We start from the raw sequence: 22,855 nt of genomic DNA, 5'->3' as shown, positions 1-22,855 counted from the left end.
GGTATATGCCTCTGTGTGTGCAAGTGGAAGCAAATGTGACTGTATGGATTGTGTGTATCTGTGTGTGTGAGAAAAGAGAGAGAGAGAGGGAGAAGAGGGGCGATTAGGAAGATTACCAAGCCATCCCCATAGTCTCTATGCTACTATGGTGCCATCTTCTGGTAATGAAATATAACAACCTTGTATTAATTAAGCAGCAAACTGACTGCGACTATACACGTATGTACTCAGAACACAAACAGGACTTTCAAAGAATGCTACATTCAAAAGATGAAATGAAAAATGAAATTCACAGATGGGTAGAAAAAGAGTTTAATATAGTGACAGTCACCATAAAGCATTTCAAAAACTTGCTGAAACAGGGTTTAACATTTAGCACTGGATAAAATGAAGTTCATAGTAAATGCATACAATACAATACATATTATACATTATAAGGCAGTACTGTACAATCTGTAGAATATAGCAGCTTGCAGCATTTTTCAGTGTGCACACAATCACACACAGACTCACGCATACAAACTTACACACAGACCATTTTCCTACTCCCATACAGACATACAGCTGATGTAGTTACAAAGCCATCTCAAACACTGACACTGGAAAACAAGTGTGTCAACTTGTTTCATTGTTTGTTCAGTCGTCGCAGTGAAGCCCATTACTGACAGTAATGTTACAAAGATCACATCCCATCCACAAAGTTAGAACCACCAGACTTTGACACACTACTATCTGGGGTGGAATCAAAAAGGGGGGGGGGTCTGCCAAGGTCTGAGAGTGGAGATGATTCATTTAATTCTGGCTCAAACATGCACAGACTCACACACCCTCTCCCTCTGCACTTGTTTTCTTTTTTTCTTTTCTCTTCTTTTTTTTTTTTTTTTTTTTTAAATACAGACACACACGCACACACACAAATTCAAAACTTAAAAAAAAACCAGACACACTGATGATGATTCAACGTTTTAAAGGAAATAGTAAATTCTGTACAGAAAGAGCTTTTGTGTACACATAAATGTTAAAAAAAAAAAAGTTTGTTTTTCAAATCCTGTGAACACTGGTTAACCATCCACTCATTTTATTTACACAGAAAGCAAAGAGCATCTTTCAGTCAGTTGTACTATGGTAACATGAGAATAAGGAAGATGCAGTTTATTTCAGGTTTTCTGTTTATTTGCCCCCATAATGAAACAGAAATTTGGCTAAAAGCTAAAACACACTGATAGAACACTTCATGCCATTTATCTGTCCACCACAGCATCTGAGTTCTCATAGATCTATAAGACCTAAATGAATTAAGAGTGTCACAAACACACTCATTAAAATAGTATTTACAGTAAGGACCACTTTATCAAAGCTCCTGGAGATGCTTGGTCAGAGTGCCCTTAGCATTGCCCTACCACTGGATAGTTTTTAAGTGGCCTGTTAACGTACTCTATAAAAGCAGCTGCTGAACCACTGAATTTGGTATTTAAAATATTCAAGTAATGCCAGGAATCAAGAGTATTCACATACACACATATGACTATGGTGGAATTGCTACCTAAATGAAATTGTGAAATGGACAAAAAACAAAACAAAACAAACAAAAACAAACAAAAACAAAACAGATATATGTTTGCCTGTTCTGCTCCCACTTCAGTCAAAGCCCTACTTTGCTGTTTCTTGACTTGTTAGATGCTCCAGCACTTCACTTCCTACTGTATGGCTAAAATAAGAATAACATCCATGTTGGGCTTCAAAACTGCCATCAATGACTCTTTCTTATTATTGATGCTTTTAAATATTACATCATAGTTTAAGTATAACTTCAGATCAATTTCCTATTGATCTGGACTGTGTTGGTATGCAAAACATTATAAACCAGGCATCCTGAGAGCACCACTGGACTTAAGTGGAGGCTCTAGATCTGTTTTAGTCCTCAGAATTTGATTCATTCTCTGTTAAGTCTTCAGACGGTGTCAGTGTTGGGGTAATATCTGAAAACCTTGTAGATCCATTGTGTGTAGTAGGGCACATTAATGAAAATGCTAGGCTGGTTGGCCCGAGCGCAGCCTCTGCCATGGACACTTACTCCAACTATAACTCTGATATCACCATCCTGACACACCAGAGGGCCTCCATAATCCCTCTGCAAAAAAGAAAGAAAGAAAAGAAATACAGTTGTGGCTATCATCACAGTTTTACATGTTTGACAGTCAAATGACATCAAAATGTATTTTAATGTTCTGTGATAGATAGTATTTCTGAACATGGGCATCTCTTTTCTAAAGCCAAAAACCACAAAATCAAGTCTTTGATAGCTGATGAAATTGGAGCGCAACAGTCTCCAGCTGCTCTATTTACAACCGACTGAATACTAAGCCTACGGATTCAAATAACATTTGTTTGAGATTTAGATCAAACTGGGCTTTGGAAGCACTGTGTTAAACAAAGGCGCTAATACCCACGTAGCTTCAAACTGGGAACAATTACTTTAGCCATAGGACTAAAGGCCTGTTCTTGTTTACCAACAAGGCTTGAATGCACTGCATGAATTCTAGTGTGCCGTTTTCCTTCTGATCACTAAAACATTCATTTGACCTCGTGTTTAAATAGCAAAACACTTCTTTAGGAAAATAATACAAACTGTTTACAACAGTTTACCTCACACACTCCCTCATTCCTCTTCCCTCCTGCACAGATCTTGTTGTTGGTGATGTGGAGGTTTCCTCTGTGCATCTCTCTGCACCGGCTATTACTGACAATGGGGAGGTCCACTGCCTTTAGCATATCTTCATAGCCAGTGCCTGAAAGAGTTGAAAATTGCACTTCATTGCCTTTGTTTTGTTGTAGTAAACACAATGCAATGCAACCCAAGTGTTAACATAAGCCCAGGGTTAACATATTGCAACTATATACAGAATACACCTCAACCTTATATCATGCAAAGAAAAAAAAAGAATATTTGAGGCCTGCTGCTGGAAAAATGTAACATAAATGCAATACATTGCAATTCCAGAAGAACCACAGAATAGGTGGGTATATAACAGCTATAATAGCTATAATATAATATATATAATATATAACAGCTATAATATATATATATATATATATATATATATATATATATATATATATATATATATATATATATATATATATATATATATATATATATACACACACACACATAATATTTGTACCTTTGGTCTCTCCCCATCCATACATTTTACATATTGTTTCTTCAGGGATGGCGCACCCAGCCAAAGGCAGCTGAATTGTATGGACATTGTCTGCGGGAAGGGCAGGCCTGACAAACATACAATGTACAGTACAAATCATGATCAGCATCACAAACATAGAAAAATATATCAATATATCCCTGAGATCATTCTTCTAGGCACTCACTTAGAGAGCCTTAGAAGGGCTAAACTGGAACCCTCAGGGCCACATATCACATGGGCTATGTTGACTTCCTGTCTCTTGGACCAATCAGGTGTGCCCTCTTGAATATGAGAGACTCCCAGCCACACTCGATACTCACTGAGGTTTGGAACACTGAAGAAGCACAAGAAAGGAGTTAATACAGCCAGAAATATTGCTCATTTATTACTCTTCAAAAAGCTCAGATCCTTCAAGGTTTAAGCAAAAAAAAAAAAAAAAAATGACAATATTACCACGAGGAGAAGCACTGCCTGTCAGTAAGTACCCACTCGTCTCGTATTAGTGAACCGCCACACCAGTGCATTGATCTGAGTAGAGCACAAAGCACAATGTCACACTGAGGTAAGATCTAAGACACCCTATGTTACCTGAAATCGTGTCATTGTTAAACAAAATTTGGGGAGAAAAAATTTTGTCATTCTAACAACCTAACAATACAATTCATAGAATCATATCACAAGATGTCCTTCATTACATTTTAAACTTCACTAATACTGCAGTGCATCACTGATAATTACATTGTAAACAGTATTTTAGCAATCTGACTTAACAGGCTGTTTCCTTACATTACTCAGAGAAATAAAAGTATTATAATTGATGTTCTTGAACAGGTAATCTGTTTCTTTTGCTCTTAAACACATTTTATTTGTATATGTATACACTGACTGACCAATACGATTAAAAAAAAACATATCCTGTACATAAATCCTAACTTTGCAGCAGTCAACAGAACAGAAAAGAAAAAGAATTAACAACCCTGCAGATTTTATTTATTTTTTATAAATTCAAGGGTAGTCTGAGCAGGATGGTCCTCTGTTCTTCTTCAGTGGTAGAGGAAAATGTGTAGAATGTTAAATACCATACCCTTTCTGTATGCTGACCATCCAGCTGCCTTCTGATATGCCCACTGGACCTCCTCCCACGATCCTCGTTCTCTTATGGACAAAACAGCCCACAGGGCTCCACTCACCTTGAAAAGTAGAGCACAAATATACATTACAAAATATATATTAAATATATGTTAATGTCTAGTTAACACACAATTTACATTAAATTATAGCCATAAAAATGCATTCACAGACACAGTGACACTATAGTTAACATTGACATATATTGTTTACATAGTCACAATGCAAAGGCACTGCCTAATGATCCAGCACAATCATCATCATAAAACATTAACCAATGAGGCCAATAATTAAGGTGATTACTGAAGATGTTAACGGAACACATTTGTAATGTCAAGAGAGTGAAGGATTCATCATTTGTTCAGCTTAAAGCAACACACAGAGACACACATGCACACACAGAAAGGGAAACAAATGCCACCACAACACCATTATCTCATGCATCATTATAGCTGGACATAAAAAAGGACTCCATCAACTTTTGTAGCCTATCAAATGCAGTTCAGCAGCTGAGCCACTTGCATACACAGGCAGACAGATGAGCACTGAGAGACTCTCACCCAGTGGGATGGTGTTCTGTGAAGCATTACCTGCAGAGAGGCGAGGAGACAAGCAAGTGATCAGGGAGTATTAACTCATACAAGGTAAGAAGCAGCCTACACACAGGGGTGTGAATTTCACAGTGAGCATAGCGCCACAGCTATCAGGGCCCTTGAGTTTGTTTTCCATGTCATGTTTAATTGAATGTAACGCGCCTTAAAGGGCTGCAGTTTGCCTGCAGGTGGAAGCTGCTTCCTAGTTTTAGATTTTTAGATGTATCAGACGTCACAGGAGCATAACAGGTTATGTTTTATTTATGTAGCTTAAAGTACTTTTCTCCTAGTTTTAAGGTCAGGTTTCATGAATTTATGTATAGTCTGAAACTCATAATATGCCCGTGTCAAGTAATCAAACATGGATGCATGATAATGGAGTTTATACTGCATAGAGGTTTGACAAGATAACAGATGGTAAGTGTAATATATTAAAATATATGAAATGCGACATCATTATTTACAAAATAGTGTGTGAGAAGGAATCCGAAAACTTGAAATACAACTAGGTTATTGTCTTCTAATTTAAAAGTTGGGTATAAACAGATTTACAGACTTTTATAAGCCAGTTAGAAACATGACGCCTCTGGCTCGTGGTCCATACAAAACCCTCGGGCTTTCTGATCAGTATGGATCTCCTGTGAGTTTAGACAGACTTACCCACTGCAGATTAATCGTGTGTGTGTGTGTGTGTGTGTGTGTGTGTGTGTGTGTGTGTGTGTGTGTGTGTGTAAGGTGGGGGGTGAACACAAATCTACGCTAGCTCAGTCTTTTCTAAAGTATGTATGAAGTAAGTATGATAACCCTTCAATTACAGATTATCTCACTGACTTCTAAGCATGTCTCTCTTTATGTGTTTGTGTGTGTCACTGAAGGTGTTGTTGTGTGCAGACATCTACTCACATGGTTTTACATTGCAGTAGTCCCAGGGTATGGCAGAATTGTTGGTGTAACACCAGGGACCATGTTTGTCTTTATCGGGATTCCTGCAGTAGTTTCCTTCCAGGCCAGCCATCAGCATGCCCCTCTCACCACTGAACAAACACAGAAACCCAAATGATCCCTTAACTAATCTTTCATCAACATTTAGTAAGCCCAAAAGACAACATGAAAACAAAAGAAAATCTTTTTCTTTCTTTCTTTCTTTCTTTCTTTCTTTCTTTCTTTCTTTCTTTCTTTCTTTCTTTCTTTCTTTCTTTCTTAACAGATAATTAGGCACTTTTTGAAAAAAAAAAAAAGACTTTCTACTGATTTATAACTATTTGTAAAAGCTGAATGAATTTAGGCAGATAGGATCTGGACCATCAAATACACAGCTGTGTAGGCTCTCTCCCTCCAGACAAGATAATGAGGTGATTTGCAAAGGAATTACTCACTTAGACAGTATGTTCCCACCTACATTCACATAATACTCGTGCAGACGTATCCCACACATGAAGCATTCTCACTAGAATTTTAAAGCCCCAAACTAAATCCTTCCTTACACTAAATTCCTCGACTAATAAGGTGGTGAATTCACAGCAATCAAGGGTTTAAAATCCATATTTATATGTGTTATCCTTCTGGCGCAGCCAGTTCTCTCTGTGACTTCCTAACCCAGATTTCTGACCCATTAGAAAGAGTCAGGCAGTGGAGTTCAGTGGCTTTGAAGTGTTCCTGTAAAGGAGCGGCTTGGGGTCAAGGGTGAGTTGTAAAGAGTATATCCCTCAGCCAAGTTATCTCTGGGAGTCTTTCTTGCTCAGCTGGGTCATTTTCAGGAAAACCGTTCTCGAGCCATAAAAAGATGTTGGGGAGGCTAGTCAGAGTGTTGTCAGGAGTTGTTTTCTTCTCTGCGAACAAGGGGTTTTCCTTGATTGACTAGCAACAGCAACACTTAACTAGAGGTCACTTATAAGGGGCCTCCCTAAAACAACACCATGTCTCAGATTTGCACACATGGTTCTAGAAAACTCAGACACGCTTGCATGCTGGGACTTTTGTGCATACGGTCATCTTCTGATCATTATTTGTGTTTTCATTTTCTTTTACTGAGTGCCTCCTACGCTTTGTTGTTCTAGACCTGTGTGACAGTTTGATCTCTATTTTAGGCAGTAGTGCTTGCCTACAGTTTTCTTAATGGTGCAAGTCTGTTTTTTACATTATAGTCGAGTTTGGGAAAGTTATTAGGAAGTAGCGAGGATCCAGTGGGCCGACCTGTTGCTGTGGTCGCTCCAGGGAGCACAGGGCAGGTTTGATCTAGTCCTTGACTGCTGTCCTTGATAATTCTCTCCAAAGCTTTCATAGCAGTCTAGAGTTGGACACAGTGAGATAGAAAAGTTAGATGCGCCTTGTGGGCACAAACCACACATACAAACAAATAATGGCACATTTTTACACACATTTTTTGAGAAGTATACATTTATGTATGTAGCACTGCTGAAAAAACTGAACCGAGTTCAAATGCTAGCAAAAGAATAGACAACCCTTAGTTGAGCTATCATAGTTGTCATTGGACCTAGTTTATGTTTGGCTGGGAACACAAAGGAAATCCTCCGCAGTAATAACTTAGAAAAACACAAGTCATTCATAATTTTTTTTAGCTGTCCGTCACCCTTAATTTCACTTATACTGTATATGGGAATGTATTCAACCCTCAAGGGTAAACCACAACACAGCCTCAGAGTGGTTTGATAATCCAAATTCAAGGTCACTCAGTCTCAAAGAAATACCCCTTAAATTCCCTTAGGGAAACTGAATTTGTGTACTCAGCTATAGATCGACATCTTTAACTTCCAGATCTACCCCAAAAAGAATCCCAACCAGCACTAATCCTTACACTGCGTTTTTAACTGGCCAGCAAGAACTGACCATCTTGAGCTGCTGTCAGACTTCATTTGTGTGATACATAGTGGTCAGTCCTTCCCACAGTCTTAAAGAGCTGCAGCTTTCCATTGGGATGTGTGTGGTTACAAGATCTCTCTCAGAATATGAAAATATCATACATTTCTCTGCTTCCGATGGAGAGAAAATTGTCTTTTCCCTTGCTCCTGTCAAAGTCAAATAAATCTGTTGAGTCTCTCACCGCTGACAGGCCTGTTTTGGGTGCCACACTGAGGGATATTAATGCACAACATTGTGCGGACTCTTGGGTCTGTAGTGAAGCACCAGGGGAATTCTTGACCATCTGGATTTCGACAGTAGTTTTCTCTCAGGTCCCTGGAAAAGAAAAAAAAAAAGAAAGCCATCTTGTAATCTAAGTGCATGCATGTGGGTGAGTGAGTGGATGGTTGTATCATGTAAGTTTCTGACTCACTTGCAGGGGTAGGCTTCAGGTAGGAATGTGTGGTTATGGGGATACTGAGAGTCCCAGCGCTGGCAGGTGAGTCCAGTGGGTGTCACATCTACTGTTCCCCTGTAACCCTCTCCTCTGCCCAGGTAACATTCGGTCGTTTCCACCACATTACTTTTAGGAGAATTTTCTAAAAAAAAAAAAAAAGATAGGTGGAATTTTTATTTTTACGACTCCCGAATTTGCATTTTATATTGCTGTGATGGCAACTACATAAAATGGTGCAATGGTTATTAACAAGATTTTTGCATATTTATTTGCACATTTTTACAAAGAAAAAAATTTTCAGGTAGACTTGGGACATCCAATCCATCAGTCCCATGTCTCCCCACACATCCCATCTCTCCACCTTATGGATTTTATTCTCATTTCTATTTCACTTTCTTAAAATTATACTTCACTTTATTTTAGATACTTTAGAAAGTACGCAAGATCTTGTGTTCTTGCAGCTAACACAGAAATGGTGTTTCAGCATGAAAACAGAAATGGTGTTTCAGCATGAAAACAGAAATGGTGTTTCAGCATGAAAACAGAAATGGTGTTTCAGCATGAAAACAGAAATGGTGTTTCAGCATGACCCCCAAAATCAATCTTTATTTACATTTGCTAGATATACAAATCCTCTCAATGACCTCTGGGGTATATGAATAGAAATAAACACTGACTACAAAACACTACTGATGCTTAACCCAAATCAGAAAATCTTAAGATGGGAAAAATCATGCAAAACTTTTGAAAGCTACAAGATTAAACCTCCCAACAGTTAACAAATTCTTTCATTCAACATAAAAAAATACTAATAAAAAATTATAGCTGCATCACTATAAACAACTCTTAAGTTTTGAGTCTGCACAAATTTCTATTTAAGATTGCACTAAAATAGAAAAAAGACACACTGCAAATAGTTTAATTTACACTGTGCATAGAAATGTTGAAGAACTGATAGAAGTTGAAATGGTGCATGGAGAAAGTTTGAAAACAATGACTGTGAGTTAGAGGTCAGTGAACTGAGAGAGAGATGCAGTGTGTGTGTGTGTGTGTGTGTGTGTGTGTGTGTGTGTGTGGGGGGGGGGGGGGTAATTATTTTATCCCATGTTGAATTTGGAAGGTTGCTCATTTCCAAAAAAAATGAACAGTCTCTAATTTTTATGATAGTTTCATTTAAATTGAGAGACAGAATTTCAACCAAAATCCCGGAAAAAAAAAAAACACACACATTAGAAAAACGTTATAAACTGATTTGCATTCAACTGAGTGAAATAAGAATTTTATCCCCAAGCAAAATACTTGGTGGAGAAACCATTGTTGGCGAGCACAGCGGTAAGATGTTTCTTGTAGTTGTTCACCATGTTTGCAAACATCTCAGGAGGGATTTTTGCCTGCTCCTTTTCACAGAAACTATCTAAACCCTTTAGGTTTTTTGGCTGATGCTTGGCATCTCGAAGCTTCAGCTACCGCCACAGATTTTATATAGGATTGTTGTGGGGATTGTTGCTGTGGGGATCATGTTCTTTGGGTCATACTCAGCATTTCTCTTCCTCCAAACACGGCAGGTCAAGTTGAAAACTTGCAAATTCAGCAGGAGATCAAATAATTATTTCCCCACTGAAAATGAAATTTTCCAAATAAGGCAAACTTTATATAAGCTATGGCCCTTTACTGAACCTTTGAACTGTATAGAAATATTTTTTAAAAATGATACTGTAATACTCATGGCACATACAGTACACATTTCCATTTGCCTGAAATTTGTAAATAGTTTTCCATGAGTGATATTCCAGGAAGAGGTTTCAGGAACCTTCACAGGGGTACAAGTTCCTCCATTGTTAGAATTTGCATTTGCACTGCGGGGCCAGGAAGATTAAACAAATTAGTCTGCTGATATAACAGAATGTCAGTCTGAATGTCATCCTCTGCAAAAATTGACAACTGAGCTTTTCAAAATGTTAGGTATGTAACAATTCTGTAGAAAAGATTAATATAATAGATAAAACAAAACTGGATATTGTTCCTTGCTACACCATGAAAGGGTCTAAATCTTCAGAAAGTACTGCTTGCCGAGAGCCACTTTTTTTTGGTGGGTGGGTGGGGGTGGGGGGGTTAAAACTGTCTCCTGATAAATTTAGACCCTCATCACACAGTGCAGAATTTGATCTCCCAATTGCCAAGATCTACAATTCAGACTATAACAAACTATTTGCTCTGATGGTAGCCAAATTAGTTGGCCCAAAAATTACACTGTGTCCTCATCCCCAGGTTTTGTGTCAATATAATTCCCCTTTCTCTAGATATATTCACTTTGTATTAGTGCACAATGATATCAATATTAGCAAACAGTCAGTGATTCGGGATTATATAAGTATTCAGTGTGACAATGTCTTTGAAGTGCCAAATGGTCTTAGTGCCATGGCTACCTTATTTCAACAGAATAGCTGTGGTTTTAAAATAGGCTAAAATTGGACAACCAAGGCAACAAACTGAGTCTGCTATGCTTGTCTTCAAAGAGATCCTCATTACACAAGTTCATTAACCTGATCAACTGTACTCAAAAACGTGTAAAACTGCAGATCATCAAGTCTCAAAAACAGAGACTTTCCCTCCATAGTGGATGCATAAAAATAGATTTGAACTAGTTTGACAGTAAACAAAAGAAGAGGCCTTATCAAATGAACACTTTATCTTGTTCTCTGTGCGTGCCTTGTTTTGATTAAGACTAACTGGGTCGTAAACTTGGTCTGTTCCCAAAAAGCTTCCATAATAGAGAAAGAGTGAGAGAAGGGTAGAGTGCCCTGGGTAGGAGGCAATTTTAGAGAGGAGAAAATAAGGGGGGATAGTGAATCACTGGGTCCACATGGTGGAGTGCCGGTTAGTAAACATGCTGCCAGGACTGCTGATGATTCTACCAGGAAAGCAGGCCAGTCACAGACCAAAGAGAATGAAGCTGAGCCCAACAACAACAGCAGCTCTGCTTCTGTTTTATGTTCTTGAAGAATCCAGTGATTGACTCAGTGACTTGTCACTGATTGCGGGGTCAACTGCAAGCACATACCTAGTATGTGCTTGCTGGTTTACTACAAGTGCAAAGATACACAAAGCACAAAGCCAGATGTGACGTACACACCAAGCTCTTAGACATCAATCACACTGCTTGCACTAAGTGTATGAGGTGCAATGAAAGCGATCTGCTTGTAGTGTGTGCGACCCTGGTGTTGTGTCTGCATGTGTAACATGACGCTAATGTAGAGCAGTAATTGAGACCCGCGCAGTTTGACTACCACACATAAGAGCTGGCATAGAACAATAAACAGCCAGCCAGTGGTGCGGGGAAAAAATAAACATTCTGGCTATCAGAGAAGACGTAACCAAGAGCCAGCCTCAAGAGGGGGAACTCTGCATGTGTTTGTGTATTAATTAGCATAAACCAAAAAGAGGGGCGGAGTAGTAAAGGTACAGGAAGCAGTAAATTTTGATGGAGTCAGTCACACTTCATTGACCTGCGCTAAAGAGAAACACAGCCACTAACAGGCAAGCATAGATTTCTCCGTAACATGCATGACAAATGGTAATGGATTTAACCGCACACAAACAAACATGAATGAGGGCTCACCGCAAACTGTGATGTTGCAGTACTCCCAGGGTGTATTTGGGTCTGTGGTAAAGCACCAGGGTCTTTGGCGTCCATCTGGGTTTCTACAATAGTTATCATCTAGTCCTCTGTCAGGGTACCTAATACAAAACAGACAGAAAAATAAGTGTGCAAAAATAATCAGTGTAAGACTGAAAAGCACAGCAAAAAAAAAAATATATCACACTGTTGGAGGACTCCTTGATGTTAACTGCCACAATATATCCCTGTCAAGAGATCCATGTTACTATTTTCCTTTTGAATCACTAGCAGTATAAAATATTTGAAAGACAAGTCACCATTGCACGCAACTGACACATTAATAACTGTTCTGAGCGCAGGGGAGTGAGGAAGATAATAAGTTACACCACTACAGGTGTTCTACAGTAAGTCATCCCAAAGTCCCACATCCCTTCAGGCCTGTAGCCACTAGGCATGATGTATCAGTCTGTGGGACCCTCTCATTACATTAGTGTGCTATGAGCAGTCTGGGACCTCGTTTACATAAACAGTGGGATGATTAAGGATGTGTTAACGAGTCTCCTCTAATCTAGACCACCTGCCATCCAACTGGCTGTCTTGACACAGATGCACACAGCTGACATGTACACACACATTCTCAAAGATCATGTAAGAAATGCTGATACAGATTAAAATATATGGAAGCCTTAAAACGGGTATAAATTAACTAACAGCTTAGATCCAAGTCTGCTTCATAATCTAGTGAGAGGTTAAAGCAATTTGGAGCAGTTAAGTCAGAATGAAGCAACATTTTCCAACATACCACTGTTAAACACACAATCACACATTGGATTCCAATAATATTCCTTTGGGGAAAGTTTTCACTGAGTCCAAATCACTTCATCTCCAAAGTAAGTGTGGAACAACAACATTTAATTCTTTTATGAATGTTTTAAAGCATAAAGTATTTTCATGCTATAAGCACGCATGTAAGTGGACGTGGGCCTAAGTGAGATTAGCGCTTGCACAAGTTTGTGTAATGCTGATGCAAGTGTGAATCTGCATGTGTGTGTGTGTGTGTGTGTGTGTGTGTGTGTGTGAGCATCACCTCTTGGGGTGGTACAGGTGTTTGTGTGGTTCATCCAGGTCCCAGCGCTGGCATTCTTTTCCACTTTCTGTGTGGTCCATTGGTCCTCTGTAATCTTCTCCAATACAGTTGATACACTCAACTACACAGCAGTTGAGACACACACGCACACAGAGAGACACATAGACACATTCATCCACAAACAGGCATCTTAGAAACATCTTAGAAAAAGCACTGAGTCGATCTATCAAAAATTACATGTGCAGAATATCAGCGAAATTGATCATGATAGTTTTAGTAGGATAGCCATGGGTTGACAAAGGAATAAACTTAAACATCAACTACACTTTAGTGTGTGATATTTGATCCCCAAATGGTTAAGCAACATTTTTTTTTTTAGCATCACTAGACAAGAAAGTGGTTAATAATCTTTCAGCATATTGGAATTTCAATTTGTCTGCGCAGGAACTAAACATCTGCACCTCCTCAGTATATTTTGGCCAATCAAAGGTCTTTTCAGGCTGCATCAGGTAAAAGTATAAAGTAGCAAGCAGGACATGGTGGTGCAATTGGTGCAAGCAGAATGATATTCAAAGTCAGTATTTACTGACCCCCCCCATTTCAGCTTTAATGAAGCCCCATTATGAAACCTTTATAAAAAGGCAAACATTTCTTTGATAAAGACAAAGCCTCATTTTCTGCCTGGTGAGTAGAATACACTGTCTAGTGTGAACAACAGCAAGGATGCAGATTAGAAACAGATGTTTGTGAGTCCACATGCTGCACATGTATTTGTGCTTGTACACGCCATGTTTGCGTGTCTGTGTGTATGTTTCCTATTAGGACCACTTAATTTCAGGAGAAACCCTCCCAGTCATTTTTTTTTTTACGGAAAGAGCACAGGCTTTTTATCAAAATAAAAAGTCATTACCTTTGTTGTACAACTTGTGATAACTCAGTGGGACAACATGTGAGTTAAAGAGCGAGAAGGATTCCAATTTTATCCTATCGAACCACAACCTGGCTCCTCATTAAAGTGATCCAGTGCCATGCATGCTGAGGAAATAACCCCTCTGACAGCATGAATCCCAGAGGATTAGATAACAGAGGTCATTATCAGCCCCTCCTTCAGTGCCTGACAGTAACATTGTGTGATATAACATAAAGGCTGAAACACACTGAGAAGGCACTCTTTCATCACAACCACATGTATGCCACAGGGATAGATATAATGGCTAACAATTCATGTTGAGTAGATGACAGGGGGATTAATATCCTGTAACATTCCAACACCAGCTTCTACAGGTTCAAACCATTTACAAACCCCAAGTCTGATGGAATGAGAGAGGACAGTGTAAACTGAACCACACACCTGGAAACAGCTGCAGCTGGCCTCAGAAAGTAAAGAACCCACACACACATGTATATATATACACATATATACATACACAGATACAAGAGAGCACAGTTAGGGTCAATGTTGCTTAGTCCAACTACGTTACTGCCTAATTTGCCTCGGCCCATTTCAGATGATCAGGCCTCAATTGGTGAGATCATTTACATTGTGAAATGGGTATTATTTTAAGATTAATACACACTCATGTATATATACACAGATATATTTTGTGCGAATGTGTGTGCCTGTGTGTAAAACCCACCTTCTGAACACTTTGGTATGCCACACTGCTCATGTCTGAGGTGTGGCCGGGGGTCGGTGGTAAAGCACCACGGGCCAACAGTGGAGTTGTCTGGGTTGCGACAGTAGTTTTCCCTGAGGTCCTTCTTCCTGAACCTCTTAGACATGAATCTGTCAGAAGCAGAGCCGCAGTTACAAAACAAGCACATGTACCAAGACCTGCTGCCAAATGCAGTATTTCAGCTCGCATGCAGAGCGACTTCTTTTTGAAAAACACCAAAAGGTCACAGTTTGCGGTCTCTGGTTTTAATCTCTGACAGAATGACTACTCCTCGCTCATTTACAAGAGTGCTGTTCTATAAACATGACCGATTGAAATTAGCAAAAATAAAAGTAACTGACAACTATGCCAAAGGACTGAATCATCAATGACACATTTTGGTATTTTTTTAGGGAAAACAGGTTAATACTTAAAAGCAATGTTAGTTTTCCGTGAGGCTGGCGTTGAACGTAACATAAACACACTGACAGATGACTCATATCTTTTACATCAGGGAAGCACATGGCTGTGGTCACCAGCTGTTATGATGGACACAGTGAGCGTAGCTTTCGAGACAAGCTGTGTTTTTCCACATGATGAGGAAAAGATAAAGTTATGAAATAGTCCTTCACTAAATTCGGTAATGACAGGTACAAAAATGAGAAGGTCTTTGGTGGGCAATCAAAAAAGAGGGGGAACCTTGCACTGATAAAAATGCTATTTATACTTGTGTGTATGTGTGTGTGCATGCATGCATGTGTGCATGTATGTCAATTTCCCATGTCTGTAAGAGGAATTGATAAAACATACAAAGTGCTTGAGTTTAATTACCTGATTTACAGGAAAGTTAATGACAGCCTGATAAAGAAGGTTCACTGGCGGTGCAGATATACACTGCTGGCTTTGATTCGACACTACAAAGCCTAGCAGAGTTATTTAAAACCTCTGAGGAGAGGGCAGTGTACTTTTTTTTTCTTCTTGTGAAAGTTCAATGCTATTCATGTATTTTTTCTTTGGAAATCAAGCAATTAATAGATTTTTTTTTCTTGGATAATCTTAAAATATTCAAATAATAAAAAGAATAATGACCAGAATGGCAATAATGTGGAACAAAAGAGGAAAAAAGTTTTTAAAAAGAAGGTTCAGCGATAAGGTATGGCTAAGGCACAATACAGTCATCTTTGATGTTCAATGAACCACATTGGTCTCTCTGCCACTATTACATCTGCAATGCACCTTAATTACATAGGCGTAGATTAATGCATTTACATTGTTGGGTTCACTGAGATCAGTGGTAATTTCTCCTTTGTGATCCTTCACTGGCATTGTATTATTTTAACTTTTTTCCTATTAGGAAACAATGTTTTTTGTCAGAAAAAAATGTATTTAGGTAGTTAGGGAATGTACCTATAATTTAACCAAAAGTGGCATATCAGATATAATTCTAATCCTAGTAAAAGACACACACACACACACACACACACACACACACACACACACACACACACACACACACACACACACACACACACACACACACACACACACACACACACACACATCTAGATAAACAGTAGGTCCAAAGCAGGAAATGATCTGTGACTGTGTAAGGCGTTACAGTGAGGTCAGTTCTGATGAATGACTGTTCCCAGGAGCCTAATCAGCCCCTAATATATCATACTCATATACACATATGCACACATACAGATCAGCCTCTAGCTACTTGCTAATTGCATTTCTAACAGGCCAAGACTAACAGTAAGAAAGCGCTTATAACACTATTTTGTTTGACATTATGGTGTAAAGCACATCAGATTCTTACTTGTGTTCATGAGGAATAGGAGAAGCCCAGGCCTGGCACAGGATCCCACTCACAGTCACTGACCTCCGCCCCCTGTAACTCTGACCTGTTCCTACAATGCATTCTCTAACATAGTCTGAAATATATATAAAAGAGAAAAAAGAAACAGAGAATGATCTGGTAAGTGTGATAAGTGTTTTGTACACAGAGCCAGAAAAGATAATAGAGAAAACAGACAGAAGGAGATTTTCAGCTGAAACATCGAGCTTAACAGAGAAGTGATAATGCCAAAAGTCAAATCTGTTTTCCCAATCTTCTTTAAAATCTGGATTCAGAAAAATATGTTACACAGCCAGCATGTTCACAGTTCACAGTTATTGTCAGTGTGACTGAAAAGGGGTGGGAATTTCCATTGTTTACATAAACACCGCTTAATGATAGAAAATGAACCATAATGTGGCCTAAACCAATAAACACGACAATAGTCCTTGCCCTTCCTTGTCTTCCCCCTTGAGGGTCCCCATCATCACAAAGCTGAAATCATTCTAAAATAGGTATTTACTGTATGAAAAGGGTATTTTCCTAAAATTCTAACTCAACAAAACTTCCACTGAAGCAGTGCTCCCTAACTATGCAAGACTACCTCGAGGATGTTTTTTTCAGTTTGAGAGACACGATGACAACAGAGACACTTGTTGTGTATCAGCTGGGTGAGGAAAAAGCGGAGCACCTTTCTTTTCATAGAGTTGGTAGTTCATGTTCTGTTGGCTCTGAACGCCTGGTGAGTTCCTGTCGAAGGACAGCCACTGGCATTTCCTGTTTTTATGATCATAGAGAAATGCTCTAGAGAATAAAGAGGATTGGAAAGGAGGCAGAGAAAACAGGAGGGGGGGAGAGTGAGGATTACAATGGTCAGTTTTATGGCATATTGAAGTAAAAGGAAACCTGTACGGCAGGTATTTCATCAGCATGCAAAGGAGAGGCCTGCAAAACTAAAAATGAAAACAATGTATCATGCAGACATTAATTAAGGAAGATGAACTCAAAGCCATTCCCATGTTACCAAAGTTATATCCTGGAACTGAAACGGTAACGCCATTAGGGCGGACAAACCTGCAAGTAAACGGGAGCCTTTTGTTGCGGCTGCAGGCTTTAGCACACTTCGATAAGCTCATCTTCTTGCTTTTGGTCAGGTGGGAGGAATTAGAATGGACCATCAGTTGGATGCTGTCAGTTTTCTGGTAGTCCTGGAGCGCATTTCTTCTGCCTTCTGATACATAATTACATAATGTGGTCATGACCATTCAGTAGCATTTTACATTTTACATTTTTAGTAAGACTCATCTATAGGTAGAGAAAGGCCCATTAGGGAGAGCCTGATGCTGTTGTGGTTGAACACAGCTGGCTGGCTACTATTACTACTACTACTGCTAATAATAATAAAAATAATAGTAATGAATATTAATAACAATGGTGATAATAATAATAATAACAATAGAAACAAACTGTTTAGAGAAAATCTGACACCAGCATTAAACAGTATTGTGCAAAAGACTTGAGCCACCCCTCATTTCTTTATATTTTGCCAATTTTTCTTCAGGCTTCATGAAAATCTTTCAAGTTTTTTTTTTAATTTATTTATTTTTGTTTGTTTTTTTTGGATACTGGTGACTATTTCCACTCATTTAAAGTCCAGTTTCTGCACCTGAGCATTTTCAGTGGATTTTTTGTTTGTTTGTTCGTTCATTTGTTAAGCCACTTAACAAACAACAAAACCTACAAATCATTCAAGCATTAAAAGAAAAGCACCTGACCCAAGTGATGAACCAGTGTTGTATCTACCCATAACGGATGACTTAGCAAAGAAACAATTTTAAATTGTATCTTCACGTACTGTCTTACATGCAACCTGTACCAAAAAACTTTAATTTATGAGTAACACAGTTTGACAAGCATAAAATTGTATTTTTTGCTCCAACAAGGTGATTCCCAAAAACCTGTTAGGAAAAAACTATCTTGACATGGTGTGCAGTGTGTCCCTAAAAAATCTGAGGAAACTGGTCAGGTGGAAAACAAACTAAAAAGTGGCAGTCCTAAAAAAAAAAAAAAACTATCTACAATATATGAACAGTACCTGAAAGTAATGGGGAAAATCCAGCAAAGATATGATACAGGACTTGAGAGATGTATCTGGCCCTTATCATCTACTGTTCACTGAAGCCTCATCAGAAATGGTCTTAGTGGAATGATGGCTGTCAATAAACCATTTGTAATGAAGGGAAACAGGGAGAAAAGCCTGAGGCTTGCCAAATTGCACAAGACTTTGAAAATCAGTGGCAACAAGTCTTATGGAGTGATGAATCTAAATAAGTATGGAAGGGGTCAGAAGAGAGGTATGATAGTGAGTGTCTACAGCCAGCTATAAAACACAGTGGAGGCTGTGTCATGGTTTGGGGCTGAATTTCAGCTAGTGGTATGAATACAAAAAAGTACTATGAAATTTTGATCCACCAGGAAATACCATCTGGAAAATGTCTGAGAGGCAATGGTTCAGTTTTCTTCTCTTTTTTAGCGTGGCAATGATCACAACCACACTGCCATGCAGTAAAAGCATACCCGGATAGAAAAACCCACAATTCAAGAGCACCCAGACCTCAACATTACTGAAGTAGATTGGGATCATCTCGACAGAGAACGGAACCAAAGGCTGCCAACATTCAAAGAAGAGCTTTGAATGTCCTTCAAGAAGCCTGGAGAACTATTCCTGAAGACTACTACTGACAAGAATGCTTTTTCTGTGTTGAAGAATAAAGGTGGTCGTACCAAATATATATGTATATGTATGTATATATATATATATATATATATATATATATATATATATATATATATATATATATATATATATATATACTGAATTTCCATTTATGTTTGCACATGTTTCAATAAATTGCTGCGCTTCTTTCCCATTTTCCTTGCAAAATATAAAGAAATGAGGGGTGGCTCGAGACTTTTGCACAACCCTTTATGTGTGAAGAAGTCTGCTTTAACTGTGCATGCTATTAGCTCTGCAGGATCTAATAGCATGCACAGTCATTTATCACTGGCCCCAAATGAAATCGAGTCTGACACACACACAAACACACAGAGAACATACAAACAAAAAGCGTTGAATCACTTGAAGAGAAGACGTCACACATCGGAGCTGGTTACAGATTCAGTGTCTGGATGGTTTACGATGTGGTAAGCAAGCTGAGGATCACAGAGGACCAGAGGCTTATTGTTTGTCCTCTTGTCAGCTTGAGTTGCCCGGCTGGGTGCCAGGGAGCAATGAACCGCGAAAGTTGCACTCTGTTACAGGGTGACTGAACGATTAATTCGATTTTAATAGGTCAATTCATGTGACAGTGGGTTAGCGTATAAGCAGATTCTTTATCATCAAATGTATTTATCCAGTTGTCCAATTAGCTAAGTCTCAAAGCCTCCATATATTGTGTAATTCGCACTAGTCCGGAGTTAGAATGAAAAGAAATCTCCTGCTGTAATGGCTCTTAACAGAAGCATCTCTTTTCACTTAAGTACAGAAACTGATTATTTCTTCGAGGAACGGGCATCTTAAGAAATATTGCCATGGATGTATTTTGACTCTAAATAACGCTAACCTATAAAACAGCACGCTGTGATCATTTTCTAAGATACTAATATAATCAACACTGGCAGCACAGACCTATATAAAGTAAAACATAAGAGGACCACGATATTATCCGAATATCACATGCAACAGTAATAAAGCAAGACGAATAAAGGAGCTCCTAACTCATGTTTGACAGTTTGTTCTGCAGGGAGCGCACACCAGTGCGTTCACACACTGACTCTGCTGTCATTCGTTAGGCAGCAATGCGAGCAGTTCTAAGTAGTTTTCGACAAACTTACCGGAGCAAGAAACGATGAAAATGAATCCGAACACGAGCTTGTAAATCCGCATCGTCTCGTCACGCAACAACGGTTTCTGGAAAACAAATCGGAAACGCTGCTTCCTTTGCTGTCGAACTGCAACCAGGAGATGTTGCTCCTACCACTGCACAGATGATGCGTCTTCTCTCTAAGTACTTCCTCGCCTCCCCCTCCCTCCTCTCTCGCTCTCTCTCCTCTCTCTCTGTGAGTCTGCTTATCTCTCCTCCTCTCTCTCTCTCACTTTTTCTCTTCTCTCACTTCTTTTCTTTCAACAACCATTCACTTTTCAATTAAGCACGCACGCACACACACATGCACATTACCAAACCTTCAATAACAACGCCGATTAACTGATCTTTATATCAGCTACATGTATCTGTGTCTTCAGACCCTGTGACTTAGTAAATATTGTATTTGAGGCCATCTGTTTCTCTCTTTCTTGATTAACTTTCCACTGTCTTTTGTTTAAAAGGGTTTAGGAAGAGGAAAAGCATTGATAAATATTCTTTTATTGTGGCGAATTTTGATAACGGTCCAGTATCAACGGGAAACCTTATCTAATCCATAAATTACATACATTACTGTATATTGCCAAAAGTATTCACTCATCCATCCAAATCATTCATTTCAGGTGTTCCAATCGCTCCCATAGCCACAGGTGTATAAAACCAAGCACCTAAGCATGCAGACTGCTTCTACAAACATTTGTGAAAGAATGGATCACTCTCAGGAGCTCAGTGAATTCCAATGTGGTCCCGTGATGGGATGCCACCTGTGCAACAAGTCTAGTCCTGAAATTTCATCGCTACTCAATATTCCTCAGTCAACTGTTAGTGGCATTATAGCAAAGTGCACGCGATTGGAAATGACAGCAACTCAGCCATGAAGTGGTAGGCCACGTAAAATGACAGAGTTGGGTCATAATGTGCAGACGTCACCAACTTTCTGTAGTCAATTGCTAAAAACCTCCAAATTTCATGTGGCTTTCAGATTAGCTCAAGAACAGTGCGTAGAGAGCTTCATGGAATGGGTTTCCAAGTCTTACATCACCAAGCACAATGCAAAGCAGTGGTCTAAAACACACTGCCACTGGACTCCAGAGCAGTGGTGAGATGTTCTCTGGAGTGACAAATCACACTTCTCCATCTGGCAATCCACTGGACAAGTCTGGATTTGGTCGTTGCCAGGAGGATGGTAGTTGTGCCAAGTTATGTAAAGTTTGGTGGAGGGGGGATTATGGTGTGGGATTGTTTTTAAGTTGGGCTCAGCCCCTTTGTTCCAGTGAAAGGAACAGAAGAGATTTTGGACAATTTCATGCTCCCAACTTTGTGGGAACAGTTTGGGGAGGGCCCCTTCCTGTTCCACCATGACTGCACACCAGTACACAAAGCAAGGTCCATAAAGACATGGATGAGCAAGTCTGGTGTGGAAGACCTCCTGATCTCAACCTGATATAACACCTTTGGGATGAATTAGAGCGAAGACTGTGAGCCAGGCCTTCTCATCCAACATGAGTGTCTGACCACAGAAATGCACTTCTGGAAGAATGGTCAAAAATTCCCATAACCACTCCTAAACCTTGTGGAAAACCTTCCTTGAAGAGTTGAAGCTGTTATAGCTGTAAAGGGTGAGCCGATTTCATATTAAACCCTATGGGTTAAGAATGGGATGTCACTCAAGTTCATATGAGTGTGAAGGCAGACGAGCAAATTTTTGACAACAATGTGTAGGCTAGAGAAGACTTCAGATTCTAATAAAATGCAGTGCTACCACAGATACACATATGGACACACTGTAGTGAGCCTTTCTACAAGTCTCTATAAAAGGACAATTATTATAAATATTTTTGATAATTCTGAGCAGATTCTTTACCTGTCCCACTTACTCACCTTTTTCTACTCAGTCACCCTTTTGTGCCTTTTTTACAACCTCACCAAGGAACATTGTGTCCACAAGAAAACAGACATCAGCAGGCACTTGTCAACAAAGATAAACTTAATAGGGGTGTAAAGAACACGGAGGTTGTTTACACTACTTTCCGTCTTTCCCCCCTCCCTCTAAGAAGTGACGTTAATGATGGGGGTGCGTCACATCCATCTCTTGAGTGACATCTCTGTTTCCAGTGATGACAGCACACAATAGCGAGCATGCCACTTAGCTGGCCTTGGCATTTTCTCTAAACATCTCTGATGCTGCATTCACAGAGCATCGCTGCAGCCCTCGGGTAACTGCCTGATGAGACACACAGTAAATAGACATCATGTTAGTTATCACAAGGCAGGCGGGGATTTACTGCATTATGGGAATTCCTGGTCTTTTCTTTAAAAATCGCACCATGTGTGCGAAACAAAACAGTGGAATAGACAAATAAATATGTAAGAGGAAACAGACTCCATCGCTATCTTCTCTTTGGTGCAATGAGTAATACTCCTGTGGCTTCCTGAGAGGACTACAGTCATTTGCAATAATAAACAATCAGCCATGAGTCAGATACTT

The 22,855-nt window shown here is 39.3% G+C and overlaps 1 protein-coding gene across 2 annotated transcripts; it reads right to left on the bottom strand.

The window, feature by feature from the left end:
* Positions 1-356: 356 nt before the first annotated feature.
* Positions 357-20,475, bottom strand: hgfb (hepatocyte growth factor b). 2 transcript variants are annotated; one of them, XM_030732505.1, is made up of 18 exons: positions 20,339-20,475; positions 17,519-17,675; positions 17,136-17,248; positions 16,427-16,541; positions 14,587-14,735; positions 12,950-13,070; positions 11,863-11,981; positions 8,220-8,385; positions 7,989-8,122; positions 7,121-7,214; positions 5,831-5,961; positions 4,895-4,924; positions 4,291-4,396; positions 3,660-3,734; positions 3,391-3,540; positions 3,186-3,292; positions 2,647-2,789; positions 357-2,131 (listed from the first exon to the last, which is right to left on the bottom strand). In XM_030732505.1, the coding sequence occupies exons 1-18, from the start codon at positions 20,388-20,390 to the stop codon at positions 1,952-1,954; spliced, it is 2,142 nt and encodes a 713-aa protein (XP_030588365.1). In that variant the 5' UTR covers positions 20,391-20,475; the 3' UTR covers positions 357-1,951. The 2 variants fall into 2 exon arrangements, with proteins under 2 accessions (XP_030588365.1, XP_030588368.1); XM_030732508.1 differs by having other exon boundaries at positions 17,519-17,672.
* Positions 20,476-22,855: the final 2,380 nt, after the last annotated feature.

This window comes from Archocentrus centrarchus, chromosome 6 (genome assembly GCF_007364275.1).
Source record: "Archocentrus centrarchus isolate MPI-CPG fArcCen1 chromosome 6, fArcCen1, whole genome shotgun sequence".
In the NCBI taxonomy this organism is placed as follows: domain Eukaryota; kingdom Metazoa; phylum Chordata; class Actinopteri; order Cichliformes; family Cichlidae; genus Archocentrus; species Archocentrus centrarchus.
The sequence above is the reverse complement of the archived record's forward strand: the minus strand, read 5'-3'. Positions and strand labels throughout refer to the sequence as shown.

Coding starts and splice junctions, on each gene's coding strand:
- hgfb (XM_030732505.1), bottom strand. CDS start 20,390: ATGCGGATTTACAAGCTCGTGTTCGGATTCATTTTCATCGTTTCTTGC. Junction 11,982..12,949: donor CACCTGTACCACCCCAAGAG/GTGATGCTCACA, acceptor GTTTTGTATTAG/GTACCCTGACAGAGGACTAG. Junction 3,735..4,290: donor ATGGTCAGCATACAGAAAGG/GTATGGTATTTA, acceptor TGCTCTACTCAG/ATCAATGCACTGGTGTGGCG.